Below are 15,444 nucleotides of genomic sequence, written 5' to 3'. Positions count from 1 at the left end.
TAATCACAAAGAGCAACTATGGGAAGATGTCACCTTCTATATTCACAGAAGATTTTATCAGTGAAAATCTGACCTTACTGAATGAAAAAAATAGATTTACCACTGAATTCAATAGCATCAGTATTTCATATCTGTATAGATTTGTTATCATAGTTTTTGCTTTTACTTATTAAAGTAAGATTTTTCCTTCTTAGGCTTTAAAAAGTCAAAACTGCCAACACAAAGTTATGTATATTTTTTTTCTTGTATGTTATGGGATATATGTTTATTCAGACAGATTTTAAAAGTGTGTGAAGGAAGACTTATTAGAAACTACTTTCTGATTAAAATATATCTGAACAATCCCACTACAACTACTTGCATGATATAACTCATAATGCAAAACAGTATTGGCCTCACAGTGACTAACTTCACTTAAAAATTCTCTAAGTGATTAAGGAATAAATGCAGCAGGCTAACTATGCAGGCATAGGTTGCCTGTCCATAATTGCACATTTTTAATTCACACAGGTGGGGAAAAAATGACACTGAACCACTTAGCTGGAAGCTATTAAAAAAGAATACATGCAACCCCATTATATCCTTCTCAGGTCTCATCCAGCTGTTAAGAGTTCAAAACACTAAACCTCAATGCAGATAATGAGCTGTTTGACACTTCTGTGATAGATAATATTATAAAATTAGATGGTTTTCACTGGGAAAGAGAAAAATGAGGCACAGCAAAGGTCAGACTGTGGAGTTACTTTGGTTTCAACTGCCAACTCCGAGGTTTGGTTTGCTAAAAGGTCGATAAATCCTATTCTAAGCAAGTTGCTTTCACTCCTGTGGAAGAAGCAAATGTGGCCTTTCTCTGGAGCATGTATTAATTACCACTTCTGCTGTGTAAAAGGCCGTAGTGGCTTTAAGTTGGCATTTCCACATTTTCAAGATGGGATTCTAACGATTCCATCAAACTCTTGGGTCTAAAAGTAGAAAGCACATATAAACATCTTTAACCCATTAAGGACTTTCATTCACATAAGACATGACTAAACTTAGGCACTTTTGGCTGTCTGTGCCTGGGCCTGACCAAGGAGAAGGCACGCATGGAGGGGAACAGCAGCTCTGCTCTGGGCTGGCAACAGCCGCAGCAGCCAGTTCTCTTTCACACAGAATGTTGATATTTAGCAATAGCTGACCTTTCACAACTTATTAAGAAGAAAAACACATTTCAAGGAAGTGTTCCTGTAATTTCCTTATTCTACAAACCAGTCATTCTGCACTTAGCACATGATTTAAAGTAAGAGAAATTTGGGGAAGCACACTGATGCTTCTGCAATCACATTTTATACTAGCAATTAATTCTTGTGATTTTGTTTCACTTGGAATCACATTGAACAAATATAAATCTGGCTTTTTAAGTTAACTTTTCCTAGGTGTGCTCCTAAGTCTTCCAAATTAAAATAGTCTAAAGACAGCAAAAGCCAAGCAGAATCAAGCTTGCCACTCTAGCCTTTCATACTCCAGTATTGCATTTCAGCTGTCCATGCTGCAGAGGAAAGGTAGTTTGACATTTTGTCTTCTAAAAGACCCAGGAAAAAGAAAATGCATAGTATGGGGAAGATGGCTTAAAACAACTGTATTGCCATGGTCTGTTCGTGTTATGGTAGCAACCTGCAGCTTTTGGAGTAAAATGCTCCAGAGAATTCCACTTCTGTCTCTGCTGGCAGTCTCTTCCCCCACTCCTCGTGCTGCTGCTACTTGCAAGACACATACAAGCCCATAGCATAGCCCAGTGTTAGCAGAGAGGGAACCCTCTGCAATGCAACTTAACCTTAAGGGCCTCATTACAGGTCTCTTGCCCTTTCACACAGTGTAAAGGGTTGGCTTGGGTTTGGATCTCACCCAAGACATTGAACTCCAACCACAGCTGTCGGTGAGTTACTGCACTTCACTTTAGCATTGCACAGTTTTGAACAATTATAATTCTCCCCCCACAAATATTTCTTCAATAGGGACACAGGAAAAAAATACAATTTCCCAGATTATCTTCACTGATTCTAAGCAGAAACTCAGTACGAGCTTTAAGATCAAACACTGGAATGTGAGTCAGCCTTTTAATCAATATCAGGAAATTAAATCTAAAACTCTTTTGTGTAGTTATAGAGCTGTCCTCCCTCCTTCCAACTGGGCTTATATTACTTGGTAATTAATATACATGTGCATTCAGGAGGAATTTCAGGGGAGACTTAAAAAAAATATTATTTAATAATATTAAATATTATTGAGTAATTTTAGAGTTGTTTAAATAGCAACGCTAAGTATGTGAGGGTTTTGAAATCATATAGTTATTTTTAAAAGCTTTACAGTGATGTAAATAAAACTTTTTTCTGCCCTAAATTGGTTAGATGGACTAAGGAAAAACACTGTGTCCAAGTAGGAAACATCAAATCCTGTGAAAAAATATTCACCTGACTAAGTAAGATTAATTTTGTAATACTGACTTACAATTTAGACTAAGCAAGGAGTTAGTATAGGAGAAAAGCTTAAGAAAGAGAGAATAGAAGAATGAATGATGAGAGGAAGAGAATACAAAAAAAAATTATACACAAAGTAAATTTTTAAGAAAGAATTGGAAGAAGAAAAGAAAGAAAATGTTTTGAATAGACAAGCAGAATGAAAAATCAGCATAGTAGAAGGCAAAAATAAAACAGAAAAGAGTAAATCAATATGGGAAGAGGAATGGGTGAAATACAAATGCAGGGAGGAAATGAGGAAGGTGAATTCAAGTGGAAACAAAGAGAATACACAGAATTATTTCGTAGTATTTAATACCAAACTTTATACAGTGCTAGTTTCCTGTCCCCTGGAATAATGATAAATACATTATAAATTATTTACAGTAATTTACAAACAATCTTCAAATTTTAAAAAGATATATCTTTTCATCATCTGGGAACCAGGGAGTACTTGGATCTATTTTTCTAATACAAATTTGGTTTATGCTAATGAGCAAGTCACTTTATTAGTTCACTCATAAATGACCACAATTCCACAGTGCTTTAAAGGAAGACATGACACGGCAGTGTCAATATAATCTCCCAGTTTTCCTTGACAGGATGCTCCCACCTAAAATCCATTTCTTAAGAATAGTCCAAATATAATTGATGCAGTATTTTCATTACAGCCATAGCACCTAGAGGTTTCTTTCTTGATTGTAACAACACTCTCAACACTTTTTTGGGCATAAGACTTAAAACAGTCTTATCCCCTTCTCCCTTTTAGGACCAGTCATAAGATTTTATAGACAGATTTCTTACAGGAAAATTTAGAATCCTTATGATCAATGCATTCATACAGACCTCTGATTTGAGTCTTTTATGCTGTGCCTTATCTTGTTCCAAGGAATCATAAATCATATCCCGTTGTAACTCCATCTTTTTTAAATTTCTCAGTTCTCTATCTTTCTGTGTTTGCTTTTGTATGAGAATATCAAGTTGCTTTTTTTTCTCCAAGGCACATTTATTTAAATTTTCTTCCAGAGCTTCCCTATATCGATAAGACACAAAATTTTAGAAACAGGCAACTTGACCAAGACATGTATGCAAATATTTCAGTGGGTTTTGAATACTGCATCATTATGGCTGAGCAGCAAGATAAACTTGTACACTATTGACACAAATTACCTTAAAAGGTAGCATTTTTATAACTTTTATACACTTCTGGTAACTTTAATCAATGATAATATTCCTAATGATGTCAATGAGGTGTCACTGTCTCAATGCTAAAAATTCCAGAGAAACTATTACTTATAAGAAGAAGAAAACATGTTTTTTAATATGAGGGAATATTTACATGTTTGCTTCACTGAAACATTTCAATTTAAAGTGCCACTATCCTTTAATACAAAATTTTAAAGGCAAATGCATTGTTGCTGAACATATGGCCATAATTAAAAGTATACATCTTCCTTTGCAAAGAAGGAATCATTTGAAGCTTTTGACCTATTTTTTTCCTGCTCAATTTACTTTCTGTGGGTTACACAGAAAAAAGTATATTGTCACTGGAGAGAGAAACTCCCTAAAAGATTTCCCTTTCAGGGCAAAATCCAGTTTCACTTTCCAAGCATTTTATCAAATGCTTATGTTCTTCTTCAAGCCACAACCTAGATTCCAGCAGTTTATACAAACATTCCTGAAGTCTGAAACAGGCCTGATAATTTCTAGTCTGCACTGGTTGTAGCATAAAACTTGAAAACACAAACAATACAGCAGAAAAAGAAACAGACTTTTGAGAACAAAGAAATGTTCACTCATGCTACATGGCTTATGTCTAGTACTCTAACCTGTCTGACAGGATCGCCGATTCCTTCTCTCTGCTAATTTCTAGTAGTTTTGTCAAAGTAATGCTTTCTCGTTCTTTGCTTTCTAGCAAAATTTGATTCCCATCCAATTCCTTTATTACATCTCCTCTTTCTTGCAAAATCTCGTCAGTCCTTTTTACAATGGCTTTCAGGGTACCATTCAACTCTTCAATTTGGCCATTAAGGGCTTTTTTCTTCTTCTCTGCATCGCTGTGGATATATTTTAACAAAACAGTAAGGGTTCACATTTCCACATGCATATTTAAGTAGCAAAATGTAAGTTGCCAGTTTTCATGGACACACAAAATCATGTCAGCACCACAACTATCTACCTTATATGTTTGAAAGCAGATGACATACAGTGAAAATCTTCAAATGCCAATACAGTTCCACAATAAAACTGAGGACGGCCATGGGACTAACAGGACGCTGAGCAACATGACACTTTTTAAAAGACTTCTAGTAAGCTGATTTCTGTGAAAATCAGCTGTAAACTCTAGTTAATTCACACTATGATGGAACACAAGTAGAAAGACTCATTTAAATACTTTATTAATAACAATTTACACAATGTGTTAGCTTTAAAAAATTGCTTCTCTGTAACACTAAAGGGAAAACTTATATTTATGATAGCACAGCTGCATTAAGCGGAGTAGTGAGGAAAATGTAGAAGCTAACCATTATACAAGTTTTAAAACTGAGAAATATAAAATAGTCAAACAATTTCTATATTACAAATAGGGACTGCAAGCAGGAGACACAAAAATTCAGTGCAACTCTGTGCTCAAATAGGATACAAAAACCATCATTCATCTGGGAAGCACTTGGATCTATGAGAGACCTGTCTGAAACTGCACAGTGCTAATTAGATTTTACACATACAGAAAGCAGCACATGCCATGCTTCAGGGGAGAAAAAACCCAGTGATGCAAAACAGAGAAAGAAAAGCCTGTCTACTGCTTTACATTTTCCCAGTTGAAATGTTAGAGACCAGAATTCACATCAGGAGCTTACAGCAAAGCATCTCTGACTAAAAAACTGGTAAGAAGTATCAAGGAAGAATGATTATTTAGCTCAGACCAGCCTGTTAGCTGTGAAAGCTGCTAGTTTCCCTGAGGCCAGTAGAGATAAACTGATACACAGTCACTGAGGACTAGCAACTGTAATAAAGTCAAATCATTAGATTACCCAGTAACATTATTTTCCATTAAAAACCCACTAAGTAGATCTGATATATAGTAATGCAGCACAGTAAGATGGTTAAGTAATTTTTCACCAAGCTTTGTTCTAATTTTTTCTTTATTTTACTTAAATTTACAAAGTTTCACTGCATATACTATATTTTTCAGCACAGTGCATGGATTTTAAGTGGATTATAGATGGTTTTTAAAATGTTGATCCTAATTTTAATCAACAACTATACTCAACTGTCTCTGTAGCAAATGGATGTAAATAAGTTATACATATACGCATCAAAACAATTATTTATTAAAAGCATACATTTTTTTCAGATTCAACTTCTCAGTTTCTTTTCCAAGTTGTGATGGAACACCAAGGATCTTAACTAGCTCATCCTAGTGACAAAACAGAAAGGTTAGATTAATAACCTCAAAATCTGGTGAGATTTCATAGAAGTAACATTCACCTAAAACTGCTGTGAAAATAGGCAGGAAACATATTTTCTAATTACTTGACCTTGCCCCAGGGAATTGTAGCTGCTACTTTTGCAACTAAACATCGATAAATACCATTTCATTATGTCCGCAAGATAAAAATTATGTCTGAATATTATTAATACATGTGAATATATTATCTATACCATAGAAAGGAAAGCAGCGAAGATATTTTTTTATTCTGGGTATTTCTTAATTCTCAGCATAAATCTGTATTAACTTGGATCTGCGCATATGTCAGAGCAGCTTACAATAACACAACATAGGAGGTATGTCATTATAGAAACCAGTTTTTAATCAAAACCATTACTATTATTATTTCCTAAAGGAGTAATAATGGATATGGCACAGCAGCGTGTTTCACGCCTATTGAAAAATGATGCAATACATAATGTAATGCCATCTAATGAGTTTGGAATGACAAATAACATCCAGAAGATTCACAATTTCCTTGGCCAAAGTGTGTACTGACATACACATACATGCACACACACACAGGCACAAATATACATACACACAATTAATTTTGTGTTACTTTTAAATTAGCCTGCTTCTCCAGAAGTTTTTCCATTTCCTTCTTATCTATGAGTGTCAGCTTTTGCTTGGATGAAACATCTTCCTTTATTGCACTAACTTCTGCTTTCCTTTGGATTACTTCTTTGCAGAGTTCATCACAATTTTCTTTCAACTGTTTAATTTTTTTATTTGCTTCCTTTAAAAATGAAGTAAAAGATCAAATTAATTTTATTTTCCCTTATATATTTTGCAAGCTTGTGATATAACAGCACAATTAACATTGAATTATGATAACATTTTTTACACCAAGGTGTGAAATACAATTTTTTACCAGCTGTGTGTTTCTTCTATCAATAACCAGCAGAATTTTATTTCCAACAAAACCACATATATTCATCTGGATTTATGACTGCAAATGTATTTTTTGTACTCACATCCTAGAACCAAGAGCCTTCAGCTATCTTTTTGTGCAGTATGCATTTACGATAAAAAAATTTCTTGAAGAAACTCAAGAAAATCCAGATCTTCTATGAATCAGTTATTCACTGCTTGCCCTAGACTTATCAAACCTGAATGACATAATACAGCCACTCCCATAAAATCTACCTATTGATTTTTCTATGGATTCCCAATTTGAAATAAAACTCTAGAGCTACACACTGTGAAAACAGTTTCATTTATGTTTTCATATGTTAGTTGACAGAACATAAAACATGGCTTTTCTCATGTTTGGTACTTACCCTTTGTTTTGGCATTCTTTCATATTCACTTTCCAGAAGCCTCTTTTCTTCTTGCAAACTACAGAAAAATGAAAACAGAGCTAAATATATTAGAAATACAATAAATATTACTGTAACATAGTAAATGGTAAAAAAAGTATGGAAGCCTATCTTATGTTAGACTAAAATGTATGGTGAATTATCACCAGGGGCAATTGAAAGGTGTCCAGCTTTAAAGGAAGGTTGCTGACTGGTAACTGGAAGTCCTGAAAGACAGGTCATACACATGCATGTTTTTTGTACAGTGCACATATTTAAACTTTTCAACCTGATACTTAGTCTTACCATGTCCTGCAGGGATGCATTTATGCCTCATTCACTCTTGCCTTTATACTAGCAGAGTAAAACAGGGCAGGTGGCACCCTACACCCACAGTTCTTCCCATCTTCAGAAAACAAAATTTTAACATGGAAATAAGGCAAAAGGAAAAAGGAGATGGGTTACAAATATCCACAGAGACAACACACATGAAAGAAAGGGCAGTTGCTAGTGAGAAACTTTCTTCTTCGAGTGATTACTCACACACACATTCATGCTGTAAAAAACTTTAAGTGAAGCTCCTCAAGTCTCAACAGGCTCCTGTGAAAAAAAAAATTCTGAAAAGTGACAAGAGATGGAGATGAAGTCAATGGGGTACAGTAGAAAACTAAATTGAGTATCCATGGTCATTTAACCTATATCCAAAACTACATTGCAATTTGATTTCAGGCAACAATAGAAACAGATGCCAAAGGAGGGAAGAAGGAGGAAAGGAAAAAATAGGAAAGCTCTTAGATCTTCTGGGTGTATTTCCAGTAATGTTGCCCTGAGAAAGATGAAGGAGTGACTACAAAAATGAAGCTGAACCAACAAGCTTGTTAGATTTACAATAGGGAGCTTCTTGGTGGCAGGTAGGTAAAAACTGCCGAATATAAAAAATTAGCCCTAGTGAAGAGAGACATCAATATGTCCCACAGGGCATGCACAGAACAATTCTGCACCTACAGGCAGCAAATGGGCTACAGCAGGCTGCACGCCATCACAACCAAACTGAACTTAATTAAGTCCTTGTGCTATTGATTGGGAACAAGGAGGCAGGTTCTTGCATTGTAATTAGTACCTACGATGACATTTCTGAGTCTCAGGCTATAAAGGAGTAGAAATTGCAGCTGAGGAATAGGTGAAACAGACAAATCCTCTGTCCCAGATATAGCAAATAATCAACCTCAGCACTTAAATTCGTGTTTGTAACTCCAGCTGGAAGATGTGCTGGTCAAGCCTCCTTGAGACTGTGGCACTTAGAGCTATAAACTATGACAAGGGAGTCCTGGGGCAGCCCCACCTACGCCAAGCAGCTGTTACAGTTGTCTCTGAATTTGTTGATACAAAAGAGAGGCAGCTGATCAATATTTCTTTTTTCTTTGAATCTTTTCAGCAGCAGCTTAAAACCTCACATGGTGGTGGTTCAGGTTTCAGAAGGTGGTGGTCATGTGGAGAGGGATCAGTCTCCTAGTTGCCAGTTTCATGGTGAATCATCCCTGGAATCTTGCGCTTAATTCTTTATCAGTGTTGATTTAAGGTTCCTGCACCCCCAAGAAATTGTTTCTTACACTTTGGTCCTCCAACAAAAGGAGCAAAGCTTACACCTTGAACCTTCAGGCAACATCTCTCCAGTCAAGTGAAAAAAACAGTCAAAAAAGAAAACTGGGTTAGTGGTGTTGCAATAAAAAAAAATCATGGAGAGCAAGCTCTGGCTCAGATGAACAGCGAAGAGAAAATAACAGAGTAGATGTTGTTGATTTACAGCATGTATGTATATTTGTATGGGCAGACCACAACTATGCCTCTACAGGGACTGGTAAGTCTGAAAACTAATTTGAATATCAGGGAGTTTGAACACCCACAGAATGAATGAGTTTGCAAAATAAATCTTTCAAAGAAAAAAGCTGAATTTAGATAAGTCTTCCCAGAAATTGATAAAATGAATTATAAGAAAGTTCTATTGCAAAAGTCTATTAAAACTTTAAAAATTGCCCAGAAGAGCGAAGACACAGGAGTATTTTGCAGGTGTACTGTGCAAGCACAAGCGAGTAGAACGAAACACTATAAGGCGATTTCTTCTTTGCTGCAATGGGGCTCAGGAACTGCTTCTTTTATGTTCCACTGTTTAAAGTCAATGAAGAAGAGCACAGGGATCAAACTGCATTGAAAAGCAAGCTACTCAATTCTGTGACAGCAGCTTTGGTCTGCTTCTGTGTGCTGTGCCCATAAACTACAACTGAGTATATTGTGTTGGAATGCCACATGGGTCAAACGCAATGCTTTCACTTACCAACAGGTTGTCTGAGTGTATAAATAAGTTAATAAGAACAAATCATATTCTCAACTCATTTTGGCAGGATTCCTTATTGGACTCTTTGGGACTGGCATAATCACACTAATTATAATGAATGTCTACTCTGCACAAATACCCATAACTGACTGCCACAAAAATTGATTAAATAAGTCCTGTGCAAACTGATTAAAGAAGTACCGCATTGCAGTGCTGCATTGCATTGCACCAGTCTGTGCTGTGCCCTCTTTAATATCATGCCAGATGATCAAAAGAACAATCCTAAGAATCAGGAGGGAGAGCAAAGTTGACACTGTTTTTCTTTTGTCACATTCCTCATGCATGAGGACAGATTCTTGTGGAGTCATTCCAGTTTCACAACAAAGATTTTTCCACCCAGCAAAAGTAAAATGATTTGAACACCTCATTTTCTGTGACATAAACAGAGGCAAAACTGAACAGTAAGCATCAAGTTGCCTTAAGAGCTGGCAGACCAACCACTTCCACACAAAAAACAGTGAAGGTGTGAAAAGAAAAGGGAGTAAAAGAAAGAAGTTATATCTCTCCCTTTTGAGCAATGAGTTTGGTCCAGCTGCCCATATCTAAAATTTAGACAGATACCCCTATGCTGACATTTCCAGGCTTCCTTACTCTCACGGATAAAAACAGGAACCAGCAAAGGGCGGGACATCTGACATCTCAGGTACCTATTTTAAGATGAGATAAATTACCAGTTGAAGATAAAATAGCTGCAACTGGCATTAGGCATTTATAATTCCCATTGTTTTATAGCCCTTCTTTAATAAGTGTATTTTTCAACATCACATGTTTTTTATTATCATTATTACACCTATAACAACATACACTATGAAGAGAAGATGAAACTCTTAAGTTTAAACATTAATGTTTGCAAACATTTCTCATGTTGCATTACTTATTTACGTGAAGCTTCACAGCAGTATTGTACATGAAAAGCTATTACGGATGCAGATGTAATGAGTTTAAAAAAAGGCACTTGGAAAACTGAACCATTAATAAAAACACATTCCAGACTTTTCCCTGAGAGATGTCTACAGCTGCAAACTGACACAGAAATAAAAAAATTAAGTCAGAGAGATTAAGAAATGTAGTAGTAGTTGTCAAAAGAAGTCCATTTCAGTTCCTCAGCTTGCAAAACAGCCAGAATGTTATCACCATTACAAATCCCATCATGCAAGAAAGCAAACTCCTTCCGCTACTCTGACACAGCTGGGATTGCTGAGGAATCCCCAGAAGGTGCTCAGCACCTCACAACTAAAATCTAGTGACCACAAGCAGAAGATATCACAGCTGACAAGCTGCCAGCATGAGATTCCTGTAAGGCTCTTAGTTGTGCTTAGTTTGTATGTACCGGATAATGCAGTCACAAGGTTAGTTGATAAAAACTTCAACTCTAACTCAATTTATTTTAATTATGACTTGTAATTCATTGCTAGAAAAACTATGGGCAAAAACTTAACTTTTCACTTTTTAATTATTGAGTGACTAATCCTGAAATAATTACAAGCACTGAAATAATTTTCCATATTTGCAATCCTTCTACAAGGACAACCTCAGTTTTGCAATCCTGCCTTGCATGCGACAGCATGGAGTACTTCAGCCAACAGCCATTTTGCTACCTGCACAAATGACTGTCAGGGCTGTAGATTGGGCCTGGGCTTTAAGAGAAAATTGTTTTCATGTATCAGGTACCTTTAAGCTCACAAACTCTTGTTAAAGATAACTTCATTTCAAATTAATTGCTTACTTTAAAAAATACACTTTAGATGATAAATTAATTTAGATGATAAATGTATTATTTCTCAAAAATAAAATATCATTGATGCTATGGCCTAATAAAGAAAAGCAGCTCCTCTTTACTTTGTCTCAGAAACCAGGACTCTGAACCCTGCATAGACACTAAAATGAAAGTTTTCTCAATCTAGAACTCCTCCTTACTGATCACATTGATGGTTTTCTTGTTCTTGTGCTAATCTGTTTTTTCAGTCTATACTCTTAATCACTGAGGCACATTCAGTGCCAGTTATATGAAAAACCTCCACAGCTTTGAACGCAACTGTACCAGAAGTGAATCGGGATCAGTATTTTTCCTAACAATTGCCCAATAGTTTTTGAGAGGAAGAATACTCCTGGAGTCAGCCCTGATTTTGGGATAGGAGCCCAAACTTTATAACCTCAGCAAAATCCTTCCAACCTTCATTCCCCTCCTGTGCCGAGCACTCGAGGCAGACACGCTAGCAACGAACCCAGTACAAATGTACAACAGAACAGGAATACAAACCAGAAGAGGACGGACACGCAGACAATGGGGGTACACCACACCCACGCAGTGACCCTCGGGGTGACTTCCCTGACAGCTGAAGCACATCAGGGCTTCTCTGAATAACTCATCTACCTATTCAAGCTATGAAAAAAGTTACAAAATTTCTGAAAACCTGCTGATACTACAGTGCTGAAAGCAATTTAAATTTACTCTTGGAATGTTGAATACTCATTGGAACACCAAAGAATTAAACCAGAAAATGAAATATCACCTTCAGTTGTTGAAAAAGGTATCTGATCTGGAGAAAAACTGTTTATGGAGGGAAGCAAATAGGAAGTGAAATATGGAAAAGAGAACATAGAATACTAAGGGACCTTGAGAGAAAAAGTAAGTTCTCTAATGTTATGGTATATCGATATGATTCCTCAAGAGAAGTTTACTGTTGTCAGATTTGAATCTGAGTGCAAAAAGGATGCTAAGTGCCCTTGGCTATCGGAGAAAGTGAACTGAGGCAAGAAGTAAAGGCAGCAGAGACTAAAGAGATACTTCAGAGACAAAAGGGCTTACAGAAACAGGGAGGAAGATCTCTCACTTCCAGCTCAGCAGTATTTCTGAGTAGATAAGAAAAAAGACTTCTAAGAAAAGGATAAAGGATAAGAGACACAGATATTTCCTTCAAAAGCTTTTCCCCTCCATGTTCCTCGCCTGCTATATGTAAGAAAGTAAATAAGCAATATGTTTATTTTCAGACTAAACAGCCATTAGTCATAATTCCCAAAGAGAAGTTGACTTGTAAGTGCCAAGCACAGCTGGAACTGTATTAACACAGTTGGACACCAAGGGAAACTGTACTCCAGAGAGATCAAGGGCCAAGAGAGATTGGACCATGAGTTTCTATCCTTCTGAGAAATTAAGGAAACCAAGCAGTCACCTAACAGCAAACTTAGATCTTTGATGCAACTTCCCCTCTGTCTGTGACACCACCCATGCACACAGATATTTCAGAAGATATCATTTTATTATTTATATAAAATCATCAGGCTTGTAGATCTTCATTTTACACCAGTGTTATTATTAGATCACATGCTACCCACAACTCTCTTCTGAACATTGTTTTTCACTGTCTTTCACAGGCACCAAACCCATCCCTTCTTTACAAACACGTATTTACATCCATTAGCTGTTTTATTCATAGCTCATTTCTCATTTCCCTGCTACATTCACTCATCCATTCCTCACACAGATATGTATTCTGCCCGTCCTGTTCATTCTACACTACTCCAACATTAAAGTCACTTTCATTTCTGGAAAGCAGTATCTTCTCTCCCAATAAACAAATCCACACATAACCAAGGCACATCCTCCTCTCTCCACATCCACAACACACGTAACACCCAATGCTACCACCAGGCATGAAACAGATTCCAAACAAGGAACAATTAAATAATTAATAATTAAACAATTAAATAATCTGTAGGTCTTCGGTTTAGAAAGCTGAGAAATAAAGGGGAGGGAGGATACAAAAGAGATCCTGCAGCAGTGAAAATGAGGAAAGGATCAGATGTTCACTGTCTCATCTAATACAAGAACTACAGGGCATGAAATGAAGCTGGTAGGAGTAAGGTTCAAAAAAAGAAGGAGGTGGCAGTTCTTGTTAGTTAATCTTTGGAACTCATTGTCCAGGGTATTGCAATGCCAGAAGTTCATACAGCTGAGGAGGAGACAGGAGAAGTTCAAGAGGGATCAACTGAAGATTCCTAAATACAGAGGACTGTATTTGGCTCATGAAATCCCTACATCACAAATGGCTGGGGGCTGAACTTTTGGTCACCATTAGATGCTGCGCCATATGGTCCTCTGGTCAGACTGTACAGCTGGTTTTGATCTCATGCAATACATAAATCCAAACAGAGGAAGTTTCTTATTAAAGTGAAATACTATTTTTTCACAGTATGACTGATACAAAAAGTGTATTTTTTATCTGTGAGATAGACTATTCAATTCATGTGTAAGAATTAATGCACTAAATGTGCAGGGGTAATTGAAACAATACCTAAACTGTGTTTTGTGTAGGACAGAAATCTTTTGACTAGAGGTAGAAAATAGAGTATGAGTAAATATCGCCTAAACATATAAAACCCCCTCATTTTTTGGAAAAGTGATGCAAAATCTGTGACAAATGTTCATAAGATATGAGGACAAATGAGTAAAAAGCATGATATTTTGAAGAGTTCATTTCTGGACTGCTTGGAAATTGCAACAAATTCTGTATTTAATAATTATTTCAGGAAACTTCATGTTGCTTAGTTATCTCATAGCAAATAATTTTTTCCAGATGGTTTCCATGTTTCTTTATTTCTCCCACTCCCAATTTGCTTCTTTCTCAAGTTTTTTTCTCTCTTAGAGCAAACATTTGGCTCTAAAAAAAAAAAAAATCAAGAACGAACTGCCAGAAAAATCTGCTCTATGCAGTCTGTACAGTGCCCCTACCTTCCTTGCAGAAAAACAGTTTTAACTGCTGAGCTGCTGACATTATTTATTTGGATATATATACACCAACTACACTACAGCTGGATTGAAGATTGGTAAAAATAGCAAACATCCCACAAAATGAAAATATTTCCGTAGGTAAATGCAATAGTACTGTTCGTAATCTTACCATAAAAGCTTCAAGTACAACACACTCATATTTATGCAGATAATTAAAATATAAACACTATCAAGATTATTCTGGACTTTTTTCCTTTTATAGACATGTCAAGTATTCACTTCTTTCACAGTAAATTTCTCATTTTTCTGACATGAGAATATACAAGTACTTCTCCTCCTTTAAATACCTGAATAGAAAAACTTGAATAAACTGTGCTTCTGATGATAAAAATAGCATTGGGTCTATTTATGACATTGTTTCCATAAAATCCCTGTCACCAGGTCTCTGAGACACTTTAATCTTTTGTATTACAGGTGTCCTAGAATAGAATTGTTCCTGTTAATTTTGCCTACCTAAACATTAATGATGCAATGCAGTAAATTTTAAACAGCATTTCAAAGGACACCATAGCATGTTCTAAAATTAAAATAACCTACAAAGCTCACGCCAAGGTAATTTTATTCATCACTGAAATGTTGCTGTTTCTAGGGAAAGTTTGTGGGAATTTGTTCAACAACAGCCATCAAGAAATGTGTTCATGTAACACGGAAAGAAGACTGAATTGTACTTTATATTATCATTCTAGATAAGCTATGATAAAATTAGCAGTGTTTGACCACTATCACTTACCATTCCATCTTGAACTGAATTTCATACTCTCTTTCTTTAATAGCATTGTATTCATTTTGGCAACTAAGAAGTTGTTGCCTTATTCGGGAAACTTCACTGGGGGATTCTTCAGGGAACTGTTCTGCTTTTTCCAGTTCATGTTGCTGTTGTTCCAGTTCTACACTAAGACGTTTGGCTTCCTGCAACAGCTGGATCTCAGATTCCTGTAAACTACATTAAATAGAAAAATTTAGAACGAGGC

General features: G+C 36.2%; 1 protein-coding gene across 1 annotated transcript in view; it reads right to left on the bottom strand.

Annotated features, from left to right (window-relative positions):
- The window catches only part of CCDC146 (coiled-coil domain containing 146), a gene marked incomplete at its 5' end in the record, with an annotated part of 69,477 nt that overhangs the window by 17,145 nt on the left and 36,888 nt on the right, over window positions 1-15,444 (bottom strand). The window contains 6 exon segments of the mRNA XM_010166365.2: window positions 3,342-3,528; window positions 4,325-4,552; window positions 5,843-5,916; window positions 6,551-6,727; window positions 7,272-7,329; window positions 15,204-15,413. Coding sequence (XP_010164667.2) covers window positions 3,342-3,528; window positions 4,325-4,552; window positions 5,843-5,916; window positions 6,551-6,727; window positions 7,272-7,329; window positions 15,204-15,413 — 934 coding nt within the window.

Source organism: Antrostomus carolinensis, unplaced genomic scaffold, assembly GCF_000700745.2.
Source record: "Antrostomus carolinensis isolate BGI_N321 unplaced genomic scaffold, ASM70074v2 scaffold16534, whole genome shotgun sequence".
Lineage (NCBI taxonomy): Eukaryota > Metazoa > Chordata > Aves > Caprimulgiformes > Caprimulgidae > Antrostomus > Antrostomus carolinensis.
This window is presented reverse-complemented; position numbering and strand designations above follow the sequence as displayed.